The sequence below is a fragment of the Trichomycterus rosablanca genome, chromosome 1 (assembly GCF_030014385.1).
Source record: "Trichomycterus rosablanca isolate fTriRos1 chromosome 1, fTriRos1.hap1, whole genome shotgun sequence".
Taxonomy (NCBI): domain Eukaryota; kingdom Metazoa; phylum Chordata; class Actinopteri; order Siluriformes; family Trichomycteridae; genus Trichomycterus; species Trichomycterus rosablanca.
The window spans coordinates 21,698,041-21,725,345 of NC_085988.1; the positions used below are offsets into that span (position 1 = coordinate 21,698,041).

A 27,305-nucleotide genomic window follows, 5' to 3' on the forward strand; every position below is an offset into this window, starting at 1 on the left:
CCAGATGAAAGCAGGCCAATTAGCAAAGGCCACAGCAGCAGAGAAATAGACCTTTAATAAACAGTGAAAGCAAAACAGGACGGATGACTTCTGGAAAGACTTTTTTCAGATTGTGCAATATAAACATTAGCTCTATTAACCCTGCTGTGACAAAGCCAGCAATTCAATAGTCCTTCAGTCTTGAAGTCCCAGACACCATAATGCACCTTTTAACAGCTGATACAGACATATCAGACACACAAAAAATTGGTAAACAACTGTTAAAAGCATAAAAGTCTGGCATGTCCAGCCCTGTGTTTGTGTGGGTCATTCCATAATAAATGCTATTTATACAACAATAATTATTTAAGAAGATTAAATGCATAATGCATTGCTAATCACTGTTTTAATAAACAAATCTTTAGAGATGGTGGCATGTTGGCACAGCAGGTACTGTGGGTCCTAAGGACCTGGGTTCAATCCTCATCTTTGGTCAGTGTTTGTATTAAGTTTACTATGTTTTTAGGGTGACCATATGTCCTCTTTTTCCCGGACATGTCCTCTTTTTTGGAACTAAAAAATGCATCCGATCGAGATTTCTAAATCACCAAAAATGTCCGGGATTCAGCCGCTCAGGTGGCGCAGTCAGTCTTAAAATACTCCGGCTTGGCTGGGCGGCCACATGAACAATGATTTGCTGTTGTTTAGGGTGGGATGAGCTGGACCATGGTTCCTCAGAACTGGTGCAGTTACGACCTCTGCTGGCTGATTGATGGCACCAGCACAGGGTTGGGGAATAATGCTGATCAGGGTGTGGCTCTCAGTGCACAAGGCTGATCCGCATATGAACTCGCCTCATGCAGGTGAAAAGAGGCGGTTGGTAATGCACACGTGTCGGAGGAGGAGTGTGTCAGTTGCGAAGCTCCTCAGTCAGCAGTGGAGGGTTGTATCGGTAGAGGGTAATTGGATATGACTAGATTAGGGGAGAAAATGGGGGGGGGGGGGATTACAGAAAAAAATCCACGTTTTTGTCTTGATCGGGATCCTTGGGAAGCAGAATGCATGACCTGCAAAGCTGACACATAAGTGTCAGAGACCAGTTCAGTGTGTATTTCTGCCTTGTGCCCGAGTTTCAAGATGGAGTCTGACCCATTACAGTCCTGACTAGAATAAAGTAGTTAAAAATTATAATAATAATCATAATATAGCTCGGCACAGTGGCTTGGTGGGTAGCACTGTCACCTCACAGCAAGAAGATCCCCAGGCGGGGCGGTCCAGGTCCTTACTGTGTGGAGTTTGCATGTTCTCCCCGTGTCCGCGTGGGTTTCCGGTTTCCTCCCACAGTCCAAAAACATGCCGTCAGGTTAATTGGAGACACTGAATTGCCTATAGGTGTATGTGTGTGTGTATGTGTGTCTGCCCTGCGATGGACTGGCGCCCCGTCCAGTGTGTTACTGTGTGCCTTGCGCCCATTGAAAAGCTAGGATAGGCTGCAGCACAATAACCGCCCCCCCCACACCCCCCCGCGACCCTGATTGGATAAGTGGTTAAGAAAGTGAGTGAGAAATCATAATACTGTATAATAGGTTTACCTTAACAAAGATGATGCCCCGTGTGGTCTTGAGGAGAAGCGCCACTCCCATGGACAAAGCGTAGACAGTGGAGTAATACTGAATGTGGGGGTTTAGTCTCATGCTGCTGCTCACCGCACTCTCATTTCCCTGTAACACTGTCAAATTCTGCACACATACACACACACACACACACACCATCATCATCATCATTCCCAACATCACTAAGAATGACACATTAGTATGTTACTGAAGCACAGCTGCAGATAAATCGAGCATCTGTAAACAGAGGACGGTATAAGAAATAATTGCACTCCACTTTTCTCTCTGGATGAATAGTGTTTACTGTGGCAGTTATTATTAGTGCTGGAACTGATGTTGATTTTTACTAAGCAGTAAAACACAGATGTTTGCCTGTAAATGAGGTACTAAAGAAGAACTTTAACCCAGGACGGTGCCCTCCTAATCTATAAGCAAATACAGAGCAGATACAGAGCGGAAGTTACAGCACCAACCTGTTTTATACATTCTCAACATTATTTATCCTGGACTCATAAAAGTAGGGTTTAGCTAGAACAATCCGGCCCCTGAAATACTAGGGATCTGTTTTCATTGCCTCCTATTAATACAAAGGTGTCAAACTCGATCACAGAAAAAGCCCAAATGTTGAGGGCCAAACAGAGTCAACATTTATATATTTATTTATATTTTGTTTGTGCATTTTCTCCCCTTTTTCTCCCTTTTAGAGCGTCCAATTACCCGATTGCGTCATGCTTTCTCTCCACCAATGCCAATCCCTGCTCTAATTGAGGAGAACGAAGCTAACCCACGTCCCCTCCGACACATGGGCAGCATGCCGTATGCATCTTATCACCTACTCTTTGACGAGTGCAGCTCAGCACTGTGTACGGAGAGACACACCCTGACAACACTCTTTTCTCAAATCTCTGCCGGCGCCATTAATCAGCCAGCAGAGGTCGTAAATGCACCAGTCAGAGAGAGAGACCCCATCCAGCTTAGTCCCGCCCATGTCTGAACAACAGGGCAATCGTTGTTCATGTGGGTGCTCAGCCTAGCCGGCAGGCAGAGCTGCAATTCGATACGATGCATTCGAGATCCCAGCTCTGGTTCCAGCGTGTGTTTTTACCGCTGTGCCACCTGAACGGCCAGAGTCAACATTTATTAAGCAGGATATTTAAGTGCAAAAGGAATATATATTATTTGATTATGGCCATACAAGCTCCACAAACAAAGCAAACTGGTTTATATAGGCAAAATGTATGTAAATATGTAGATACTCTGCCTTCCACCTGTCTTGAAAGCCCCTGTTTTGATAGTCCACTTTTCGTTTTACCATTTTTTTGGAAGACTTGTTTAAATGTAATTAAAGTGCTGAGCGTAATTGACCTCTGATCTCAGATGAATGTGCAATACAGTGGGGGAAAGGTGCAGCAGACCTGCAGGTCTTTGCATGCTCGCTTGCAGTTTATTCTTGTACTTGTAATGTCAACGGTGTGCATCCTGTATACTGGCGAGTCGGATAGAATTGTACTTCGGGCCTTGAGTTTGACACGTCTGTATAAATACATACTCTTCAAGATGTCTGTCAAATGTATTAGCAGTAAGTTTGAAAATTTGTGGCACAATTGTGGCACTATTAATCACAGATTCTTGTTTTCATTGCATTTTCAAAGATGTCCCAACTTTTCTGAAAATAAGGTTTGCAATAAAAGTTGGGCATTAGTGTATTTCAGGTCAATTGCATATTTCTTTCTCACCATTGCATGATTTTTATTAACTCCATAGTATAAAATTCTGAAATTTCAGTTAATTAAGACTCACCCCACTGCCCTGCTTGATCCAGTGGCTGAGCCACCAGTTACTGAAGGCAATGCTGCCAGTGGTGAGGACGAAGAGGAGGACATTAACGATGAAGGCCAGCGAACCTCCCGCAGCCTTAATGTAAGTGGCGTAGGTGGTCCAGGTGACTGCCCCGGCACCCTTCTCTTCAGCCTGCATGAGCTGGTCTGCTGGATGCGTATCAAAAGTTGTGAAGAAAAGAGCAAAGATCACTGACTCTTTCCTCTGTGAAAAAAGGTAGCTAAGCACACAGCCTTATTGTTAGATTTCACCTCTCTCACCTCCCCTCGTGCTCCCAGCAGGCTGCCTTTTCACAGTGCTGATGACGGAAGTGGTGAGCTGCAAGCTCCTTTGCTCTCCTCCCTGCTGATTTTTCAAGTTCTTTCTTACCAGGTTCTGAGAAAGGGAGACAGAGAGATAGCAACAGGACCATTAAAGAGGAGGATACGCATCACTTCAGCCAGAACAATGAGTGTGAAGTCATTAATATGGTGGAGACTAGATCGTACAGCTATTATTTAGCTTTTCTAAAACAGCAGCATGATTCATGGAATTAAAGCAGGCAATGCAAAGCACTAAGTAAGCAATAAGGGAGGAGAACCATAACACTACCTCCTGATGTATGCTGGTGAGCAGGGTGGCATAGTCACGCCCTCGGGCCATCAGCTGATCATGGGTGCCGTATTCTGCTATCTGCCCGTCCTTCATCAACACCACCTCATCACACTTTGTGAGGTACTGTGGGAATAACATGTGCCAGAAAAAAGATTTAGGGTGAACATGTCATTGAATTGATATGCAGATAAATGGATTAACAGATAACAGGATTTATGCATGGAGAGCAGATAAAGGCCCTACCACACTCACTGGAAATTGAGGTTTATTTTTGGGTTTTCTGAAAATATTCCAAAATCTGCTGGGTTACAATATACATAAAGCACATCCAGTGGTGTATAAAGTACCGGAAGGCCATACTTGAGTAAAAGTACAAGTATCTTACCAGAAATTTACTTTGATAGAAGTAAAAGTCACCTTTTAGAATATTACTTGAGTAAAAGTCTAAAAGTATCTGATGTTTAATGTACTTAAGTATCAAAAGTAATTTGATATTAAATGTACTTAAGTATTAAAAGTAGAAGTAAAAGTAAATGCTGTTAGTATAAATGGAAGCGGTCATTTTAAATATAAAGATTGTTCTTTTAAGCCTGTAAACCACCTTAACAATTAACCTGTTTTCTTCCTTTCATCTGAACATGATTTGTGCCAATTCATGATCATAATCAACTGTTGACATCACCTGTTTGAAATCATGACATTATTTAGTTGTTTTTTTTAAACTTATTACTAGCCCTAAATGTTCCTGTTCCAACGTTTTTAGAATGTGAGTCGATGTAAATGTAAAAAACACTGTATCTATTTTATTTGCATTTTCTATACTGTCCCACTTTTTTATTTGGGTAGTATATTTAAATAACAAAAAAATAATTTTGGCATAATTAATTTAAAGAAAAACTCAAGAGAGTTTAACAAAACGTGTGGCACTTTTATCCCTTTAATGATCTGTTCAACCATTATTTTAAATCAAAATATTTGAGTAAAATAAGCTGTATTTAAATAATCTTTTATGGGCTGTATCTACTCACTGAATGGCATGTGGTAAACTAAAAAAATATTGGTATTCCTACTTTAAGAAAACACCATTTCTAACTTGAAGCTAACAGCTGAAAAATCATTAATAATAAGTTGGATAAGTTGAGTTCTTGTTGAGATGATTAAAGGGTTAAAGATGAGCTGCATGTTCCTCAGCACCATGAATCTCTCCTCTGCCGGTCTAATACAGAAGTTACCTGAGGAAATATTTGTCCGTAGGTGAGTTTTTAAAAATAATGACGTGTCTTCATGAGTTTTGCAGTCAATGAATTCCTAACAAATTTAGTGAAACGTTTTATTTGTGGTTCGAATGTAATCAGTAAAAATGGTAGGTAGATATCTGAACAATGTTAATGCTAATAATATGAAAAAAACGCTGATGCTGCAGCTTTACTTTGTTAATCATTGTTAATTTACATCAGTGTGTTGGATGGGGAGCTTCTGAAATTTCCATATTTGCGGGTCTTTGGGTGAACGACGCACTTTTAGAAAACTCTAGAAAATGTGTTTAACCACTGTCTAACTTACAAGCGCAGATTCACCAAACCAGCGTGCAGTCCGTCACACATCTCACATCATTTAACTTTCATTTTGTAGTAACGAGTAATGAATTTACATACAGTGAATGTATCGGAGTAATAGTACACCATTTCTTTAGAAAATGTAGTGGAGTAAAAGTGAAAGTTGCTGAAAATACTAAAAAAAGTACAAATACTTCAAAAAACTACTTAGGTACTGTACACCACTGAGCACATCTATATGGCCAAATGTTTATGGACACCTGACCATGAGCTTGTTAGACATCCTATTCCCACACCATGAGCATTAACATAGAGTTGTCCACCTAGCAGCTTAAATAGCCTTTACTACTCTGGAAAGGTTGTCTACCAGATTCTGTTTACAAGATTATTAAAAGAGAATCTGTTAAGATCACGCACTGATGTTGGATGCCTGGCTCACATTTGACAATCCTATTTATCCCAAAGGTGTTAAATGTGATCGAGGTCAAGGCTCTATTCAGATCACTAGAGTTTGCAATGTCATTATCAATGGGAAACCAGCAAAGAAACTGGATAATCAAGATGTTGTATTAAAGCTGTTATTAAGAAATGTGAAGAATCAGAAAAGGTTAAAGACAAAATTTCTCATGTTTCTCAGTGGTGGAGGGTCTGGTTTGGGGCTGCATTTCTGCCAGTGGTTTTGACGATATTGTCAGAATTGATGGGATCATGAGTGTTAAAAAGTACCAACGTGTTTTAGTTCATCACGCCGTTTTTTCTGGAAAGCGCCTGATTGGGAATGGTTTTACTTTTCAGCATGATTAAGCACCCTGCTAATGCAGTAAATGCAGAAAAACAGCAAATAAAACACTGACAGTCATGAACTGGCCTCCACAGACTCCAGACATGACTACAAAACGTATACACGGGTCAGCCATAACATTAAAACACCTCCTTGTTTCTACACTCACTGTCCATTTTATCAGCTCCACTTACCATATAGAAGCACTTTGTAGTTCTACAATTACTGACTGTAGTCCATCTATTTCTCTACATACCTTTTTAGCCTGCTTTCACCCTGTTCTTCAATGGTCAGGACCCCTACATGACCACCACAGAGCAGGTATTATTTGGGAGGTGGATCATTCTCAGCCCTGCAGTTACAATGACATGGTGGTGGTGTGTTAGTGTGTGTTGTGCTGGTATGAGTGGATCAGACACAGCAGGGCTGCTGGAGTTTTTTTTTAATACCGTGTCAGAGACGATGGCTCATCTATTGCTGCTGTTTAAGTCATCTTCAAGACCTTCATCAATGGTCACAGGACGCTGCCCACAGGGCGCTGTTGGCTGGATATTTTTGGTTGGTGGACTATTCTCAGTCCAGCAGTGACAGTGAGGTGTTTAAAAACTCCAGCTGCATTGCTGTGTCTTATCCACTCATACCAGCACAACACACACTAACACACCACCACCATGTCAGTGTCACTGCAGTGCTGAGAATGATCCACCACCCAAATAATACCTACTCTGTAGTGGTCCTGTGGGGGTCCTGATCATAGAAGAACAGAGTAGGTATGTAGAGAAATAGATGGACTACAGTCAGTAATTGTAGAACTTTAAAGTGCTTCTATATGGTAAGTGGAGCTGATAAAATAGACAGTGAGTGTAGAAACAAGGAGGTGGTTTTAATGTTATGGCTGATCAGTGTATATAACCTAGTAAAAAAGGAAGTCATGAAACGAATACATTCTGATTACTTGGTTAAATATAAGAACAATTATACTTAATAATAATTTTTACTACTGGTTGTATAATTCTGAAACTGACTATAAATGCCAGACCTGGTATCAACTCTCCTGTGCATAAATAAATGCAACAGTACACAGCTGGCTAGAAAACATCTGAACATAATGACTAGGAAGGCATCAACCAGGCCGAACAATATTCCCATGTGAATTTTTATTGTCTTGAGATACGCATAACACGCTTGCAGACTCACCTGAAGCTGATGTGTAACAAAGATGACTGTCTTTTCTCCGGCTGCCATTCGAATAGCTTTGTGGAACAGGTGGGCACCAACCTGAGCATCCACAGCACTAAGTGGGTCATCCAGCAGCAGGATGGGTCTGTCGCTGTACAGTGCCCTGGCCAGACTTATTCTCTGCCTCTGGCCCCCGCTCAGATTCATTCCTCTCTCGCCAATCTGGAGCACAGTTTGCCAAATCAGTTTTCACATTGTGCCTTATACACAGATCTGTTATTTTTAAAACAGTGTGTGTGAGAACTGCAGTGGAAAATTCAACAAAGCTGGTTATGCCAGTGCCACCAGTGGTGCAAGGAGTCTCATTACCTCGGTCATATCACCGTAAGGAAGTTCAGTAAGATCAGGAATTAAACAGCAGGCCTCCAGAACAGCATTATACCTAATGGGAGGAAAGCACAGAGCTAAAGGATGTCAGAGCAGATTTATTGGCTTTTGGAAAACACACTTTGATTTGTACACACGGTCTTATAAAGGGCAGATCCTATAACGACTCCTACTTTTCCTCGATGTATTCTTTTCCGAATAGAATGTTCTCCCTCAGGGTACTGTTGAGGATCCAGGCCTGCTGAGCTGCATAGGCAAAGCCACTATTCGCAGCGACTGTTCCGCTTAGTAGGGTCATCTGCAGAGAAAGGAAAGTCAAGCAGTGATATCTCCGATTTAGAGTCCTTGCCCTGTGGTAATCACATGGACCATGTTTCAGTGGTACTTTTTTCATGATCACTTGTCTCAGGCAGACAGCTCGGTTTTACTTAAAGGTCACCAGATAAAGGGGCATTTTACAGAGTAGACCATAGAGAGAAAATGTTCTGATAAAGTGTGATCTTTTACCTGTCCCAGGAGAGCCGAAAGTAGCGAGCTTTTTCCACTGCCAACAGCCCCACACACCCCTACCAATGTGCCCTGTGAACACACAAAGACTAGTTACTGACACTCAATAAAGAACCAGTATAACCCCCTGGGTTACTGGACAAATGTCAAGACTGTAGCACATTCAATGTAGTTCTGTATTTATATCAGAGGGGGCCAAAAACTGCTACTTCATTTCATTTGTTAATATACCTCCATTCCCGTATTTCAGACCTGCAACACATTCCAAAAACAGTTGGGACAGGGGGAATTTAGGGCAGTAATGAGGTGAAAAAACTAAATAATTATGTGATTCCAAACAGGTGATGTCAACAGGTGATTGTAATCACGGTTTGGTACAAAAGCAGCATTCAGGAAAGGCTGAGTCTTTGATGAGCAAAGATGATCAGAGGATCTCCAGTTTGTCAACAAATGTGTGAGAAAATGATAGAAATGTTACAATGTACCTCAAAGAAAGATTGGAAGGGATTTGCATATTTCTCCCTCTACAGTGCATAATATCATTAAACCATTCAAGGAATCGGGAGGAATTTCAGTGCATAAAGGCCAAGGGCACAAGCTTAAGCTGAACACCCGTGATCTTCGATCCCTCAGACGCCACTGCATCAAGAACCGCCACTCAACAATAGCTCATATAACCACATGGGTGAGGGATTACTGGCAAACCTTTATCAAGCACTACAATACAGAGTTACATGCACAAATGCCACTTAAAACTTTACTGTGCACAAAAGAAGCCTTATGTTAACCATGTCCAGAAGCGGCGTCGACTTCTCTGGGCTCTGAGACATCTAGGATGGACCATCACACAGTGGAAACGTGTATTGTGGTCAGATGAATCAGCATTCCAGGTCTTTTCTGGAAAAAATGGATGCCGTGTGCTCCGGACCAAAGACGAAAAGCACTATCCAGACTGTTATCAGCAAGTCCAAAAGCCAGGGTCTGTCATGGTATGGGGCTGTGTCAGTGCCCTTGGCAAAGGTCATTTACACTTCTGTGATGGCAGCATTAATGCAGACTTTAAGGTACTTTGAGATCTTAGAGCAACATATGCTGCCTTCAAGACGTCATCTTTTCCAGGGACGTCCATGCATTTTTCAACAAGACAATGCAAAACCACATGCTGCACACATTACAAAGGCATGGCTGAGGAAGAAGAGGGTACGGGTACTTGACTGGCCTGCCTGCAGTTCTGACCTGTCTCCAATAGAGAATGTGTGGAGAATTTTGAAGCAAAAAATGTGACAATGACGACCCCGTAATGTTGCACATCTTAAGACGTGTTTGCAGGAAGAATGAGACAAAATAAAAGCTGAAACACTAAATCACTTGGTATCCTCGGTGCCAAATGTCTTTTAAGTGTGGTGAAAAGGAATGGCAACATTACAAAGTGGTAAATGCTTTACTGTCCCAACTTTTTTTGGAATGTGTTGCAGGCCTGAAATGCAGAAATGGATGTTTATTAATAAATGAAATGAAGTTGACGAGACAAAACATGAAATATCTCAGGTTCATCCTGTCTGCAATGAAATAAAAGTCAAAGTAAATGTAAGAACTAAATCCAAAATCCTTCAAAGACTAATTGTAAATTTGATTTGATTTTTATGGTTTATTACCGCTTTATCTCTGTCAGTCACAGTGGGCCAGAATTCCCAGGAATCAAAGGGTCTAATGCAATAACACAACCAAGATGGGACACAAATTCATTGCCGGTCCTCAACAAACCCACCCCCCTTGACTGACACAGCCAATCATCATAGCCAATAGTCTGTATGTAGATGCCAGACAACCTGTTTATAGCATAAAGTTATAATGTATAAAAAGTATAATAAAGCAAATACAAAGGCTTTTTAAACTTTTGTAAGATAGTCATGGTAAAAGTTACTTAAAGTGTCCTGACTTACTAGTGGAAACACTATACTATGTGCATCTGGGTGTTTCTCATTTCTACCTCAGGATTTTTTTATTATTAGAACATACAGGCTGTTGGGTATTATCACTTACATAAATCATTTGTGACACTGCAATTACACTGAAACTGAAGACTTGCAGAATTCTCTACACAATTCCTATTTATAAAGAAACAGCTATGAGAGGAACGTATAGAAGGAACTCTAATTTTCTCCAAGTTAGATATTTCTGAAAGCATATTAGGAAAAACAATACCTGGCGGACAGAAAGGTTAATACGGTGCAGGGTTTTGTTCAGTGGTGGCCGCACACTCTGGGTAGAGGAGATGGTACTCTCTGGGCTCTCCTGTTCCATCTGTGTGAGGAGGTGTCCAGCACTGGGCTCTTCATCTTTGGCTTTTTCATCCTCTGTACTAATGTACAGACTGAGCTTCTCTCTCTGCAGTACTTTGCGCATGCCTCCTTTCTTTCGGCCTTGTTGAGTATTTCTTTTTTTAGTCTGCAAGGGCTGAGTTGTTTTCCATGCGAGTGTAGCATCTTTAAATTCCACAGCATTATCTGGGTTCTCCATTTTGTCCAGAATAGTCTGTTGGTCCTCCATCATAAAAAGCCTCTGTCAGGAAAAGATAAAGTGGTAGCAAATAAACAGATGTGGCTGATAGTACAGCAAAAGTAAAATCTAAGTAAAAAAGTAAAACCTTAAATTCACCACCACTCGCAGTTAATCAAGATAAGTGTAAAGCCTTTAGTTGTGCATTTTGTAAGCTACATTTATATAGTGTATCTAAAAAGCCTTTTAACACAACCTTGCATAAATGGTACACTATACTGCCAAACATATTCGCTCGTCTGCCTTAACACGCATATGAACTCGAGTGACATTCCATTCTTAATCCATAGGGTTTAATATGATGTCGTCTCACCCTTTGCAGCTATAACAGCTTCAACTCTTCTGGGAAGGCTTATCACGAGGTTTAGGAGTGTGTTTATGGGAATTTTTGACCATTCTTCCAGAAGCGCATTTGTGAGGTCAGACACTGATGTTGGACGAGAAGTCCTGGCTCGCAGTCTCCCCTCAAATTCATCCCAAAGGTGTTCTATCGGGTTGAGGTCAGGACTCTGTGCAGGCCAGTCAAGTTCTTCCACACCAAACTCGCTCATCCATGTCTTTATGGACCTTGCTTTGTGCACTGGTGCGCAGTCATGTTGGAACAGGAAGGGGCCATCCCCAAACTGTTCCCACAAAGTTGGGAGCATGAAATTGTCCAAAATCTCTTGGTATGCTGAAGCATTAAGAGTTCCTTTCACTGGAACTAAGGGGCCAAGCCCAACTCCTGAAAAACAACCCCTACACAAAAAGCTGATTCGTCACTCCAGAGATCACGTCTCCTTCTTGAGCTAATCTGAAGGCCACATGAAGTTTGGAGGTCTGTAGTGTTTGACTCTGCAGAAAGTTGGCGATTTCTGCGCACTATGCGCCTCAGTATCCGCTGACCCCGCTCTGTCATTTTACGTGGCCTACCCATTTTGTGGCTGAGTTGCTGTTGTTCCCAATCACTTCCACTTTGTTATAATACCACTGACAGTTGACTGTGGAATATTTAGTAGCAAGCAAATTTCACGACTGGACAGCACAGGTGGCATCCTATCACGGTACCATGCTGAAATTCACTGAGCTCCTGAGAGCGACCCATTCTTTCACTAATATTTGTAGAAGCAGTCTGCATGCCTAGGTGCTTGGTTTTATACGCCTGTGGCCATGGATGTGATTGGAACACCTGAATTCAATGATTTGGATGGGTGAGTGAATACTTTTGGCAATATAATAATAATTTAGGGTGTAAAAAGCTCCTTTCGCCTTTAATGTAAAACTGTAATCCTTTAAATGTAATCTTCTAAACCTCTACTTATAGCCACATAAGCACAAGAATGCTTGTTGGAAGCTTGTTGTCATGTTTTACCTTGATGGATTGTTTGGACAATCTGAAAATTAGTTTTACATTCTGCTTTGATTTGATATGGCTGGTAAAACTATCTGACATGATTTTTTGTCTTAGGGGTCATGGGTTTAAGGTGAACACTACAGTCTTTCCTTCTTTGTGCCAAATATAGTATTACTAGTATAGCCTTTGTAGATTTTTTGGTAGAGCATTTTATAGGATTTGGCCTGGAGGGAGCATATGAAGGGTAAAGAAATGAAGATGACAAAATCTAGCCTTAAGGAACTCACACATCATTGAGGTATGTTTCGTTTTAAAATCGCCTATGGTCACATAATGATCTCTACTTTCTTAGGGCAGCATGGTGGCTCTGTGGGTAGAACTGTTGCCTCACAAGTAAGAAGGCTTTGGTTTCAGTTTCCTTTTAGGTTAATTGGAGATACAAAATTAGCAGTGACAGTGTTTGACATTAAACTTGAACTGATGAATCATGTGTAACTTGTAATTATCTGTCCTGTCATGAATGTAACCAAAATGTAAAACATGATGTTAAAATCCTAATATATATTTAAATAATAAATAACCCTACTTTCTTAATATGACTCAAGCTAGATTAGACTAGTTTCAGAAAGGCCTAAAAGTTCTCAACACACACACAAAGAATCTTATGGTCAACTGTGTCAAAAGCAATAAAATCAATACACAGACAAATGTGTGGTTTAGACTTTCTGATAACAGTTTGGAGAATTCCCTTTTCCTGTTTTAGCATGAGGGTGCACAACGTGAGGTCTATAAATAAATGATTTGCAAGAAATGTTTGTTTGTCTTTTACCTGAAATCTCTTGACAGCAACTGCACCCTCTGATAAGGCGCGCACAGCCAAGGGTGTAACCTTCAGGGCAAAAGTCATAGAGTTGAAGACAGCCACAACAGTAAATGCCTGTAGGGATCGACAGATGAACAGAGCGAGAGAGAGAGAGAGCGAGAGAGAGAGAGAGAGAGAGAGAGAGAGAGAGAGAGAGAGAGAGAGAGAGAGAGAGAGCACCCAGACGGAAATGTAATAAATGACAAATATGCCCCTATATCAATAATGGTTTTTCCACAAATGTTACATGTAAGGTGATATATTATTATAGCATACATGTATCCTCTGGATATATGTAGATATGTTTATAACATATATGAAATACCCATAATAAAATGTGTGTATGTACATATATTAAATATATCTATAGGATTCATTTTTATATGGTATTATATGGTGTATCGGAATATGTTAGCATTTACATATAATTTATATATGCAGTTTTATTATGTTACATATACAGTATGTCCAAAAAATCTATTACACATACATGAGCATACATATTTCTATAGGCCACACATATATGTCAACATATACACTGATCAGTCATAACATTAAAATCACCACCTTGTTTCTACACTCACTGTCCATTTTATCAGCTCCACTGACCATATAGGAGCACTGTGTAATTCTACAATTACTGACTGTAGTCCATCTGTTTCTCTACATATGTTTTTAACCTGCTTTCACTCTGTTCTTTAATGGTCAGGATCCCCACGGATGTAGCGTATCTTAGTCATGTTTAGTCATGTTTGTTGAGCAATTAGTCTTTAGCATTAGCAGTTGCATGTTCATGTGACTTTGTCTTGTCTTGGTACCCTGTCTTGTGTATTGTAATTCTGAATAAACCCTAATTAACTTCTGTGTGTGTGTGTGTGTGTGTGTGCCCTCGTCTCTTGTCTGTAGCCCCTCGTTACATAACAGCCTCCCCAAACATGTGCTCCTGGAGACAGGGGCGTGGCACATAAACATGAGCTCCGGGAGCACAGAGAGGCTGGATTTGTGACATTAACTATTCAGAATAGAGTACTCAGGAAAAATTAGAGGACCTTGTAGGAGTGAGCATACCTGTGCTGCATTGAGATCATTACCCAGAGCCATGTGCAGAGTGAACGTACACACACTGGCAATCACAACCACGATGGGCGCTATGCCAACGGTGAGACTCTGAACATAACCAGCTTTTTCCAATATCTCCCTCTCCTCTGATCGAACCTCTGTGGACAGACAGACAAGTCAATAGTCAGCCTATTATTCATGTATCATGCCCAGAGTGTTCAGAGATGCTCATTTTTAATAGCTATGCTTTGTTCCAGCACTAGCACAGATCGACTGATCCTTATGCCCCGAAACCATAAAGCGAGATGAAGTGCTGGATGAGTGTTCCGCACAGCTAGTTTGAGATCGTGTGCCCTGGAGTGCCCTGCCGGTGCCATTGCAGTGTTACTCTTCTAAATAGCTGCAAACAAACCATTTTGCTGGATTACAGCCAGCGTGTTCTTCGTCTAACCAGAAACAACCCAGAACCATGGCCATGACCCCTACAAACCTTGAGTGCATTACTGATGTGCTTCTGTTCTAATCCAAAACTCTGTGAACCTGGAACGATGCTCTGTTTAATGCATATTTTAGCAATTCTAAGCTGTATAGTTGATCTGATTCTATATCACTGTGTTTCCTAGTTTATTGTCTTATGATCCTGACACATAGAACTAGCAGTGGCATGCGGGTGGCCCCAGTTGCTAGTTTTTGAGGAGCATTTTATTGACAAGCAAGAGAGCTAGTCTTGACTCCCTTAATTACTTATAAGATTAGAAATTTCTTTTGTATTTATTCTAGGCCTTTTTATATTTATTGTACTGTGTATATTGTATTGTCTTGCACTTTTTGTTCTATGTTGCACCCTGGTCCTGGAGGATTGTTGTTTCATTTCAATATGTCCTTGTATATAGCTGGAGAGACAATTAAGCCTCTCTTGAACTCTCTTGAGATAGCTCTTCCATTGGCAGGACAGCCTAGAAATAGCTAACAGCTTAATCCAAGCAATAAATCCAAGGGATGATCGGCTACACTGGCCACAAGGCAGGAATACACACGGGACAGGCAGCCAGTCCATTGCAAAGCACCACACATTTTCAGATTAATTTAGAAACAATTTAGAGCAGCAAATTCATCTTGTGCATGTTCTTGGGAAGTGAAAGGAAACTTGACTACCCCAAAAAACCTACACAGACACTGATTGAGTATCCAGAAAAAACCCACACATATATTATAAAAGCATAAAAAGATCTCACAAACAATCACTGGAGGCAAAGATAGGACCCAAAGACAATTCTTCATGTTATTGTGTGGCACCCACTCTACCATCTTCTCCACTGTGTTAATACAAGACAGTCGTAATTCTATCAAAATGAACTCGACTCGTGCTGGTGAAAAATGCACTGGTGAAAATCTCCACTGACTGTGCGTACCGGAGGGGGCGTATGTCAGTTGAGAGGCGCCCTCAGTCAGCGGTGAAGGGTCGAATCAGTATAGAGGACACATTCAGGATAATTGGACACGACTAGACTGGGGGATAAAAAAAATAAAATGAAACTGGATGTTACTGGTTACTGTGTTTTTTACACCCGGTTTCACCCAGAGAAACTGTACATCTCAGAGTATCTCACATGCAAAGATATTAAAGAAGTATACACCGATCAGCCATAACATTAAAAGCTCTACTGTACACTCACTGTCCATTTTATCAACTTCACTTACCGTATAGAAGAACTTTGTAGTTCTACAATTTCTGCCTGTAGTCCATCTGTCTCTGTATGCTTTGTTAGCCCCCTTTTATGCTGTTCTTCAATGGTCAGGACTCTTCCAGGACCACTACTTGAGCAGGTATTATTTAGGTGGTGGATGATTCTCAGCACTGCAGTGACACTGACATGGTGGTGGTGTGTTAGTGTGTGTTGGTATGAGTGGACCTCACTGTCACTGCTGGACTGAGAATAGTCCACCAACCAAAAACATCCAGCCAACAGTGCCCGTGGGCAGCGTCCTGTGACCACTGATGAAGATCTAGAAGATGACCAACTCAAACAGCAGCAATAGATGAGCGATCGTCTCTGACTTTACATCTACAAGGTGGACCAACTAGGTATGAGTGTCTAATAGAGTGGACAGTGAGTGGACACGGTATTTAAAAACTCCAGCAGCGCTGCTGTGTTTGATCCACTCATACCAGCACAACACACACTAACACACCACCACCATGTCATTGTCATTCCCACCTAAATAATACCTGCTATGTAGTGGTCCTGTGGGGGTCCTGACCATTGAAGAACAGGGTGAAAGCAGGTTAAAAAAGCATTCATAAAAACAGATAAACTACAGTTAGTAATTGTAGAACTACAAGGTGCTTCTATATGGTAAGTGGAGCTGATAAAATAGACAGTGAGTGTAGAAACAATGAGTTGGTTTTAATGTTATAGCTGATTAGTGTATATTCCAGTATTTCAGTCACAAAAAGAGCATTTAGTTGGTAGAAATAATTAAAATCCAAACAAGTGTCTAAGTATAAATACACTTTTACATTGAATTATATTTTAAGTTATTCTATTCATGAATGAAAGAGCTCTCAATCTGTGCTGCTTTTTTCTTTTGTGTGTGCCAAGGCTGAGACGAGGAGTGCCAGAACTGTCTGGAAGTCCACCAAGCTAAGACTTACATTGTGTTTAGTTTCTTGTTAAAGCACTTGTGGCAAGCTAATAAGTGGGATAAATAAATAAAAGAAAACTAAAAAGGCCAGCTCACTCTATGTTGACTAAATTGTCCCTGTCTGAACTTATTTATTTATTCACAATGTCACTGTTCCAACTTTAAGTTGGACATACTTTTGGTTGCACAGAATGTGTTATTAAAGCTTCATCTAATAGATTTTTATTATATTTCCAGGTGTATTTATTAATTATTTAGTTTAAACAGAACTGTAGAGCCATAAAAATAGTAGCAAGCCAAGTTTACTTGGCTGTGTCCCAAACTGCACACTACCACACTAAATAGAATGTTAAAATACACTGATCAGCCATAACATTAAAACCACCTCTTTGTTTCTATGTTCACTGTCCATTTTATCAGCTCCACTTACCATATAGAAGCACTTTGTAGTTCTACAATTACTGACTGTAGTCCATCTGTTTTTATGAATGCTTTTTTTAACCCACTTTCACCCTGTTCTTTAATGGTCAAGACCCCCACAGGACCACTACAGAACAGGTATTATTTAGGTGGTGGATCATTCTCAGCACTGCAGTGACACTGACATGGTGGTGGTGTGTTAGTGTGAGTTGTGTTGGTATGAGTGGATCAGACACAGCAGCGCTGCTGGAGTTTTTAAATACTGTGTCCACTCACTGTCCACTCTATTAGACACTCCTACCTAGTTGGTCCACCTTGTAGATGTAAAGTCAGTGACGATGGCTCATCTATTGCTGCTGTTTGAGTTGGTCATCTTCTAGACCTTCATCAGTGGTCACAGCGCTGTTGGCTGGATATTTTTGGTTGGTGGACTATTCTCAGTCCAGCAGTGACATTGAGGAGTTTAAAAACTCCAGCAGCGCTGCTGTGTCTTATACACTCATACCAGCACAACACACACTAACACACCACCACCCTGTCAGTGTCACTGCAGTGCTGAGAATGATCCACCACCTAAATAATACCTGCTCTGTGGTGGTCCTGTGGGGTCCTGACCATTGAAGAACAGGGTGAAAGCAGGCTAAAAAAGTATGTAGTAATTGTAGAACTACAAAGTCCTTCTATATGGTAAGTGGAGCTGATAATATGGACAGTGAGTGTAGAAACAAGAAGGTGGTTTTAATGTTATGGCTGATCAGTGTATAACATATTGTATCTTTTCCTTCTTTTGTCTTTACCCACAGTGAATCATTTGTCTTCATCATGTCCTGTCCTGAGCATCCTCCTCTGTTACACCAACCACCTGCATGTCCTCCCTCACTGCATCCTCTTTGGCCTTTGTCCCCTCCTCCTGCCTGGCTCCATTCTCAGCCCCCTTCTCCTAATATAACTCTCATCCCTCCTCTGCACATGCTCAAACCATCTCAATCTCTCCTCCCCAACTTTGTCTCTAAAACATCCTAACTGCGCTGTCCCTCTAATAAACTCGTTCCTAATCTTGTCCATCCTCACCACTCCTAATGAGAATCGCAGCATCTTCATCTCTGTCATCTCCAGCTCCCTGTCCTGTCTTTTAGTCAGTGCCACTGCCTCCAAACCATGTACACAATCAACTTCATCCTGCCTGCACTCTCTTCTTCTCCTCTCTACCACACCCTCTAGTACTTTCTACACACAACTTCAAGAATATTAGATCAAAAATCAGTGCTCATCACCCAGAGCTTAATGCTCCTACTAGTCCTGTTCCTCGTAAACAGGGTTGAGAAATACAGCCAGTCAAAGAGTAATCCTTGTAATGCTTATGAAAAGGACAAATACCATTAAGTGTACCCTGCACAGATTAGCTTCACCGAAAATCAACCCTAGAGTCAGGCTGGCGATGGTGTTTACAGACAAACACCTATTACCACTGCCTTCCTTGGGAAGATGGCGAGTCATCTGATTTCCTTGGAGGCACAAATGTATGTGCACGCCAGACATCTGGTGAAATCTGTTCAGCGTGTTTAAGAGCACATTTAATATAAGGTATGGGGATTAGATTCCCTAGTTAATCTTGAGTGGTGCAAGCTCTGTAACATCTGGTTAGATTATTAGGGTCTGTAGTACACATCATTTCATTTTGTTTGAATATGTTTATGCCTGGATTATGTGCCTTTCAAAGGGCGCTTGTGTGCCGCAGAGGACTGTTACGCCAGCCCACCACCCCTGAAACCCAGATTTGAATCTCTGCAGTGGTTAATGAAAATAGAATGAAAAGAAATGTGTCTTTCACTTTCCTCAGCCCAGCTGTGCTGTTTATTCGCGATTATTTAAAAGCCGTGAATTACAGGATTCCTGCCTACCTCTCTTTCAACCACACAAAACCACCCTTTTAAATATCCTCTCTAAGCTGTAAGCTAAGTGAAATCTCTTCTCTGGCATTAAGCACCAAACAGTAATTCATGCCCTTTGAATCAACCATAAAGCACAGGAACTGTCTGACTGATTGATGTTCAACACAGAAAAAGTAACTCACATTAAATAACTCAGAAGTTCTTCAAACAACCAAAGAGGTAAACACAAGGGCACTGGCTCTGCTGAGATACCTGAGAGTAAGCAGATAGTTGAAGTGGATGAGGAGTATGTGCAATGGGATTCATGGCTTACTGTGGATGTTGTTAGAGAAGGCAGCTTCCCAGCAGTAAATTTTAATGAACTTGATGCAGCTGAGGATCTCGTTCATTAGTCTGATGCGCCGGTCTGTGACTGCCACACACTTTTTGCGGAAGTGGGCTGTCAGGCGAGAGGCGAGCATCTGCATGAAATGAAGGGAAAAAAAACTGGAGTGAGGCATACCGTTTAGGTTTACACCATATGGCCAAAAGTATGCGGATCCATGACCTTTAGCTTGATGGGAATCCTATTCTATCCGATTATTGTCTTTATAGGCCTAGCTTTGTGCACAGGGGCACAGCCATGCCTTGTTGCAACTGTTGCAAAATTTGGAAACGTAATTCATTTTACATATTTGAATTGATACACCTAGTTTGTCACAGTGTGTGAATCTATAAGAATGTGTACACCAATAAACATCACAAAGATATCTAGAAAAATAAACTATAAAAAAAATCTCAGAAAACGAAGCATAATATGATTGTATTTGATTTCTAAAATGGGCTAAACAGAGATTAAACAGTGTTTAAACAGAGGGCCTTAATATAGGCTACATCTTATGTTTAAAAATGTCAATATACACCGATAAGCCATAACATTAAAACCACCTCCTTGTTTCTACACTCACTGTCCATTTTATTAGCTCCACTTACCATTTAGACGCACTTTGAAGTTCTACAATTACTGACTGTAGTCCATCTGTTTCTCTGCATGCTTTACTAGCCCCCTCTCATGCTGTTCTTCAATGGTCAGGACTCTCCCAGGACCACTACAGAGCAGGTATTATTTAGGTGGTGGATCATTCTCAGCACTGCAGTGACACTGACATGGTGGTGGTGTGTTAGTGTGTGTTGTGCCAGTATGAGTGGATAAGACAAAGCAGTGCTGCTGGAGTTTTTTTTAATATTATTATCTATTTTTCCCCATTTTTTCCCCCCAATTTTTCTCCCCTATTCTAGTCGTGTCCAATTACTGATTGCGTCCTCTATACTGGTTTGACCCTTCGCCGCTGACTGAGGACGCCTCTCAACTGATTGTGCCCCTTCCGGTACGCAGTCAGTACAGACTGCATTTTTCACCTGCATTAGTCGAGTTCATACACTTGACGGGCACTGTGTACGGAGGGCCACACCCCCATCAGCATTATTCCTCAGCCCTGTGCAGGAGCCATCAGTCAGCCAGCATGGGCCGCAGTTGTACCAGTTATGAGGACCTATGATCCGACTCTACCCGCTAAACCCTAAACAACAGTCAATCGTTGTTCATGCTGCCGCCCAACCCAGTCGGAAAGGTAGAGTCGAGATTCGATGCGATGCATTCAGAACCCCAACTCTATTGCACTAGCGTCCTTTACCGCTGCGCCACCTGAGCGGCTGCTGCTGGAGTTTTTAAACACCTCACTGTCACTGCTGCACTGAGAATAGTCCACCAGCCAAAAATATCCAGCCAACAGTGCCCTGTGGACACCGACCTGTGAACACTGATGAAGGTCTAGAAGATGACTAACTCAAACAGCAGCAATAGATGAGTAATCGTCTCTGACTTTACATCTACAAGGTGGACCAACTAGGTAGGAGTGTCTAACAGAGTGAACAGTGAGTGGACACGGTATTTAAAAACTCCAGCAGTGCTGCTGTGTCTGATCCACTCATACCAGCACAACACACACTAACACACCACCACCATGTCAGTGTCACTGCAGTGCTGAGAATGATCCACCACCTAAATAATACCTGCTCTGTGGTGGTCCTGTGGGGGTCCTGACCATTGAAGAACAGGGTGAAAGCAGGCTAAAAAAGCATGCAGGGAAACAGATGCACTACAGTCAGTAATTGTAGAACTACAAAGTGCTTCTATATGGTAAGTGGAGCTGATAAAATGGACAGTGAGTGTAGAAACAAAGAGGTGGTTTTAATGTTATGGCTGATCAGTGTATATGCTGAGAATGTTCCAGACCTGCACTACACAGCATTTTCAAATTTGTGGTTTATTGCATTACGCCAGTGGTAGCCTAGTGGGTAGAGCTTTGGACAATCAATTGAAAGGTTGAGAATTCGAATCCCAGCTCTTCCATGCAGCCAATGTTGGGCCCTTGAGCAAGGCCCTTAACCCTCTCTGTGTTTATATGGCCCTTAACCCTCATGTGCTTATATGGTTATTTTTATAACCGATATTTATAACCGATATTTATAGCCGATTCCATTGGCTTTAGTATTTAGCATCTTGTCATTAAAACCAATGGACTGAGGTAGAACAGCATGCTAACGTCAATATAACATCTCCCTTCATGTAACGATAACGGTTACATTTCCTAACAAGCCCGAACTTGCAAATAAAAACACAGTTTATACAGGTTAAAAATCAGTAATATTTGATTTACGTTTGAAAAGAACTCCATTCGTTTGTCCGCACCGTCAGCCATGTTTATTTTTCTGCGAGAGAAGAGCGCCCGACCCGCAATGAATTCTGGGATTGCCTTGATCACTAATACCTTAATAAGGCAGCGTCGGATGTTCACTCGTTTTTGAGTGAAAATAACGTTGAAATGTTAAAAAGTGAGGATATTAAGGCATCTAGGATTTGGAACAGCCTCCTTATCGGGAGCGCGCACAGGATGACGTGAAATGCATCTATGTAGAGAGAGAGCTAGCTTTTCGAACACACCCCTTGTCTGCAGAAATCCGCGAACCAGCGAAAAATCCGCGATTTATATTTAGACATGCTTGCAAATAAAATCTGCGATAGAGTGAAGCCGCAAAAGTTGAAGCGCGATATAGCGAGGGATTACTGTAGTACCTTCTCATCCAATAGCAATATTTTTATAAAAACTTTTTTTAAATTAAAACCTGTAGCTGTACTATGACTAAAATTGTAAAAACAGAAATGTAAATAAACTGAAAACAGCTCAGAGTTGCACATACAGCTGTGTGTAACGTCTCATACCGCACCATTGAGGGATAGAAGACGAAAAATATGGCAGAGCCGATTATTGCAGTTGGTCCCAGGAAGTAGGTAGTGTAGGACAACCCGAGGAGCGCCACCAGTGGTCCTCCGCCCATCAGGCATCCCATCACGACAGCTTCATGGAGCCGCTGGCCATCGCTGGAGCAAATGTTTACCAACTGGGAACACAGCAGTCTTCATGTCAGCATAACTTACTGTTTACAATCAAACACTGAGTTTACAGACAGCAGTCGAATGCCTTTCTTGTCATATTGTCATATTGACTTGAAAAAATCACACTCTGAGGGTGAAAAGACATAAATTAAACAACAAATTAAATCTTAGGCCCGGCATTTGGATTTGTGGGTAAGCACATTTGGTTTAAAATGATATTTCAATGAAGCTAACTACTAATGTATGGTCACAGTGTTCTATTTAATTAAACATTATCTTTAATGGTTATTTAAATACCACTGCAACACAGTAAAACCTGCACTATATTTATTTAATAATAAAACTCAACAACAAATTAGTGCATAATAAAGGTAGATTCATGTATTTGCAGTAGAACCCTCATGGTAAGTAAAAAATTGTAAAAAACATACCATTATAATAGTTTTTTTTAATGCATATTCCATACTGAATAAATGGTGCTGTAGAAAAAAAATGCCAACATGGGTATCAGATCTTTCACAATGTCAAGCTAGATGTATCTCTGGATTGAACTGTATATGGTGGAAGGTAATTTATTATTCGCAATCGTGCATTAAGAAATGTTCTTTTAAAATGATCAACAATTCTCTTATGAAGTTTATATGAAGTTGTGAGGTGTGAGCCACAACCCAGCTCATAAAGTCTGAGCTTTTAGTGGATCCTCCTGGTGGATCCTCCTTTTATACCCACTAAAATCCTAATTTGTTTATTTTAAACGAATACAATTACATTGGTTTGTGAAAACATTGAAATCTAAAATTTTATTGGTTAAATAAAGCATCAAGAGAATTAACAAATCAAGGAATCTTATTTTTTATATATATTCTTTTATATTTTTGTGTATGCATTTTCTCCCGACTTTAGAGCATCCAATTACCCAACTGTATTATGCTTCCTCTTTACTGATGCTGATCCCCGCCCTGATTGAGAAGAGTGAGACTGACACACGCCCCCTCCAACACGTGTGCAGTAGCCGACTGCATTTTTTCACCTGCACGAGGCGAGTTTATATGCGGATCAGCTATGTGTATGGAGGGCCACACACTGATCAACACATTATTCCCCAACTCTGTGCAGGTGCCATTAATCAGCTAGCAGAGGTTGTAGAGGTCATAATTGCCTCAGTGATAAGGTCCCGTCTGGCTCCCACCCTGTATGAACAACAGCCAATCATTGTTCATGTAGGCGCCCAGCCCAGCCGGATGGCAGAGCTGAGATTCAAACCCACAAGTTCGAAATGTCAGCTCTGGTGTGCTAGCGTGTTTTACTGCTGCGCCACCTGAGGAGGCCCAAAATCTTATTTGTTTGCATTTTACAAAGTCACGCAATGTAAATATATTAACTGCAATTGTTTATTTATTTATTTATTAGGATTTTAATGTCATGTTTGGTTTCTTTGGTTACATTCATGACTGAACAGGTAGTTCCTGGTTACACAAGATTTATCAGTTCAAGTTTTTAATGTCAAACACAATTTTGTATCTCCAATTCACCTCACTTCCACGTGTTTGGATTGTGGGAGGAAACTAGAGCTCCCAGAAGAAACCCACACAGACTTGGGGAGAATTTTCTTGCTGTGAGGCAACAGTGCTACCCACCGAGCCACAATGCCGCCCTGCACCGCAACTGTGGTTAAAAACTTCCTCAATGAATAAACATTTCTTACACACTATCATCTGTTATGCCATTAAAACACCCTGTGTTACACTTTACATATACAGCAGGATATATTACTGTATTTACATGTAGGATGCGTTAGTAACATGCAGTCTGTACAATAGAATTGTGTTGTGGTTGTTCTCTTACCTCCCCTGTGCTTATGTCTTTGGTGCTACGCAGGCGCAGGATTTTCTGAAAGGCGAATGTCAGTGCTGCACCCCTCAGTCGGGTGGCTGTGCGGTAGTTAACGGCCCACATAAGAGCCATTGACCAGGAGCGGACCAACTCGGTGAGAAAAATACCTCCAACCAGAGCCAGGCCATACAGTAACCACACCTCTGTACTCTGTGCATACTCCAGTAGTGACCGGATCAGAAAAGCCTGTCCAAGAAGATCATAAAAAGTGAGACCAGTTAACAAAAGCACCTAAATTAACAACATAATTTCAATCCTAAAGTGGAACAAACTGAGAAAATAACCTGAAAACATTGGATATAGGACTACTAATAACCATTTTTAAACTTTTTTTTGGCCAATTCCATCAAGGAAGCACCAATAAATGAATTAAATTACAAAAATAAAAAATTATGGAGTCCGGACTTTACAGGACAACAGTGAAACAACGAAGACAACTACAAGCTGAGGGTGGAGTCTGGACTTCACTGGACAACAGTAAAACAACGAAGACAACTACAAGCTGAGGGTGGAGTCTAGACTTCAGTGGACAACAGCGAAACAAAGAAGACGACTACAAGCAGAGGGAGGAGTCTGGACTTTACTGTACAACAGTGAAACAAAGAGGACAGCTACAAGCTAAGGGTGGAGTCTGGATTTCACTGGACAACAGTGAAACAAGGAAGACAACTACAAGCTGAATGTGGAGTCTGGACTTCAATGGACAAACGCGAAACAAAGAAGACAACTACAAGCTGAGGGTGGAGTCTGGACTTTAATGGACAAAAGCGAAACCAAGAAGACAACTACAAGCTGAGGGTGGAATCTGGACTTCACTGGAAAACAGTGAAACAAAGAGGACAGCTAAAAGCTGAGGGTGGAGTCTGGACTTCACTGGAAAACAACAAAACAAAGAGGACAGCTACAAGCTGAGGATGGAGTCTGGACTTCACTGGACAACAGTAAAACAAAGAAGACAACTACAAGCTGAGGATGGAGTCTGGACTTCAATGGACAAAAGCGAAACAAGGAAGACAACTACAAGCTGAGGGTGGAGTCTGGACTTCACTGGACAAAAGTAAAACAAAGAAGACAACTACAAGCTGAGGGTGGAGTCTGGACTTCACTGGACAACAGTGAAACAAAGAGGACAGCTAAAAGCTGAGGGTGGAGTCTGGACTTCACTGGAAAACAACAAAACAAAGAAGACAACTACAAGCTGAGGGTGGAGTCTGGACTTCACTGGACAACAGTAAAACAAAGAAGACAACTACAAGCTGAGGGTGGAGTCTGGACTTCACTGGACAACAGTGAAACAAAGAGGACAGCTACAAGCTGAGGATGGAGTCTGGACTTCAATGGACAAAAGTAAAACAAAGAAGACAACTACAAGCTGAGGATGGAGTCTGGACTTCAATGGACAAAAGCGAAACAAGGAAGACAACTACAAGCTGAGGGTGGAGTCTGGACTTCACTGGACAAAAGTAAAACAAAGAAGACAACTACAAGCTGAGGGTGGAGTCTGGACTTCACTGGACAACAGTGAAACAAAGAGGACAGCTAAAAGCTGAGGGTGGAGTCTGGACTTCACTGGAAAACAACAAAACAAAGAAGACAACTACAAGCTGAGGGTGGAGTCTGGACTTCACTGGACAACAGTGAAACAAAGAAGACAACTACAAGCTGAGGGTGGAGTCTGGACTTCACTGGACAACAGTGAAACAACGAAGACAACTACAAGCTGAGGATGGAGTCTGGACTTCAGCGGAACAAAAGAACAAGGAAAAAAAAACTTTAGACACACCAGAACAAGAAATTCTACAAAGAACTGTCAAACGTAAAACACCAGCAACAAGAGAATCCAGATCTAAGTCAAGTACAAATTTATGGATTACAGCTACAAAGTTCTTAGACACTCTGGTCAAATTTTAAAAAAGTAAAATATAATTTATTTACAGTTAAAAATTATATTTAATTACTGAGAATTTCTATGGGTGTTAATAACGTGATTTTATTAAAAAATAAAACTGGCGCGTAACAAAATTGTGCAAACGGTACTGCACCATGCCACAGGGAGATGAAAATGACTAGATTAAGGAGATAAAGGGGAGAAAATGTTGAATGGTGTCAGCACTGTAAGAGTCTTTAAAATATTGTTGAGATGACTAATCAAATGCAATACCAGAAGCAATGCCAGTCTTTGCCATTCATGTAGCCTGTATAAAGTTTCTGCACTTTTATATTTTGGTTGGAAACAGTGAGGGTGGGAGGAGTAGTAATTGATTATGTCTGAGAGAGAGCTTATAGTCCAAATTTAGCGTCATTTGATTTCCACCTTTTTGGACGCTCAATGAAGCTTTAAAGGGAAGAAGATTTTCATGTGATGATGATGTGAAAGCAGTGGCTACACGCTCAACCAAAAACGTTTTTTGCTGATGGCATTAAAAATAGTTAAAAATAGTGCAGAAACTTTTAAAAAAAATGCATTTTCTCCCTTTTTCTCCCAACTTTTAGTGCGTCCAATTTTTACCCAATTGCATTATGCTTCCTCTCCACTGGAGCTGACCCCCTTACCGATTGAGGAGAGCGAGACTGACACACACCCCCTCCGACACGTGTGCAGTAGCTGACTGCATCTTTTCACCTGCACGAGGCGAGTTCATATGCTGATCAGCTTTGTGCACGGAGAGCCACACCCTGATCGCACTATTCCTCGACTCTGTGCAGACGCCTTCAATCAGCCAGCAGAGGTCGTAATTCGCTCAGTCATGAGGAGTCCCTATCCGGCTTA

General features: G+C 41.3%; 1 protein-coding gene across 1 annotated transcript in view; it reads right to left on the bottom strand.

The window, feature by feature from the left end:
• The window catches only part of wu:fb13g09 (ATP-binding cassette sub-family C member 5), an 82,888-nt gene that overhangs the window by 34,980 nt on the left and 20,603 nt on the right, over positions 1-27,305 (bottom strand). Inside the window, exons 4-17 of the mRNA XM_063000976.1 lie at positions 24,488-24,721; positions 22,474-22,647; positions 19,520-19,667; positions 14,258-14,406; positions 13,157-13,264; positions 10,641-10,997; positions 8,436-8,507; positions 8,102-8,226; positions 7,911-7,983; positions 7,560-7,763; positions 4,023-4,148; positions 3,692-3,806; positions 3,393-3,577; positions 1,572-1,718 (exon numbers count right to left, since the gene is read on the bottom strand). Of these exons, the coding sequence (XP_062857046.1) occupies positions 1,572-1,718; positions 3,393-3,577; positions 3,692-3,806; positions 4,023-4,148; positions 7,560-7,763; positions 7,911-7,983; positions 8,102-8,226; positions 8,436-8,507; positions 10,641-10,997; positions 13,157-13,264; positions 14,258-14,406; positions 19,520-19,667; positions 22,474-22,647; positions 24,488-24,721 (2,217 nt within the window). The remainder of the gene's footprint in view (positions 1-1,571; positions 1,719-3,392; positions 3,578-3,691; positions 3,807-4,022; positions 4,149-7,559; positions 7,764-7,910; positions 7,984-8,101; positions 8,227-8,435; positions 8,508-10,640; positions 10,998-13,156; positions 13,265-14,257; positions 14,407-19,519; positions 19,668-22,473; positions 22,648-24,487; positions 24,722-27,305) is intronic.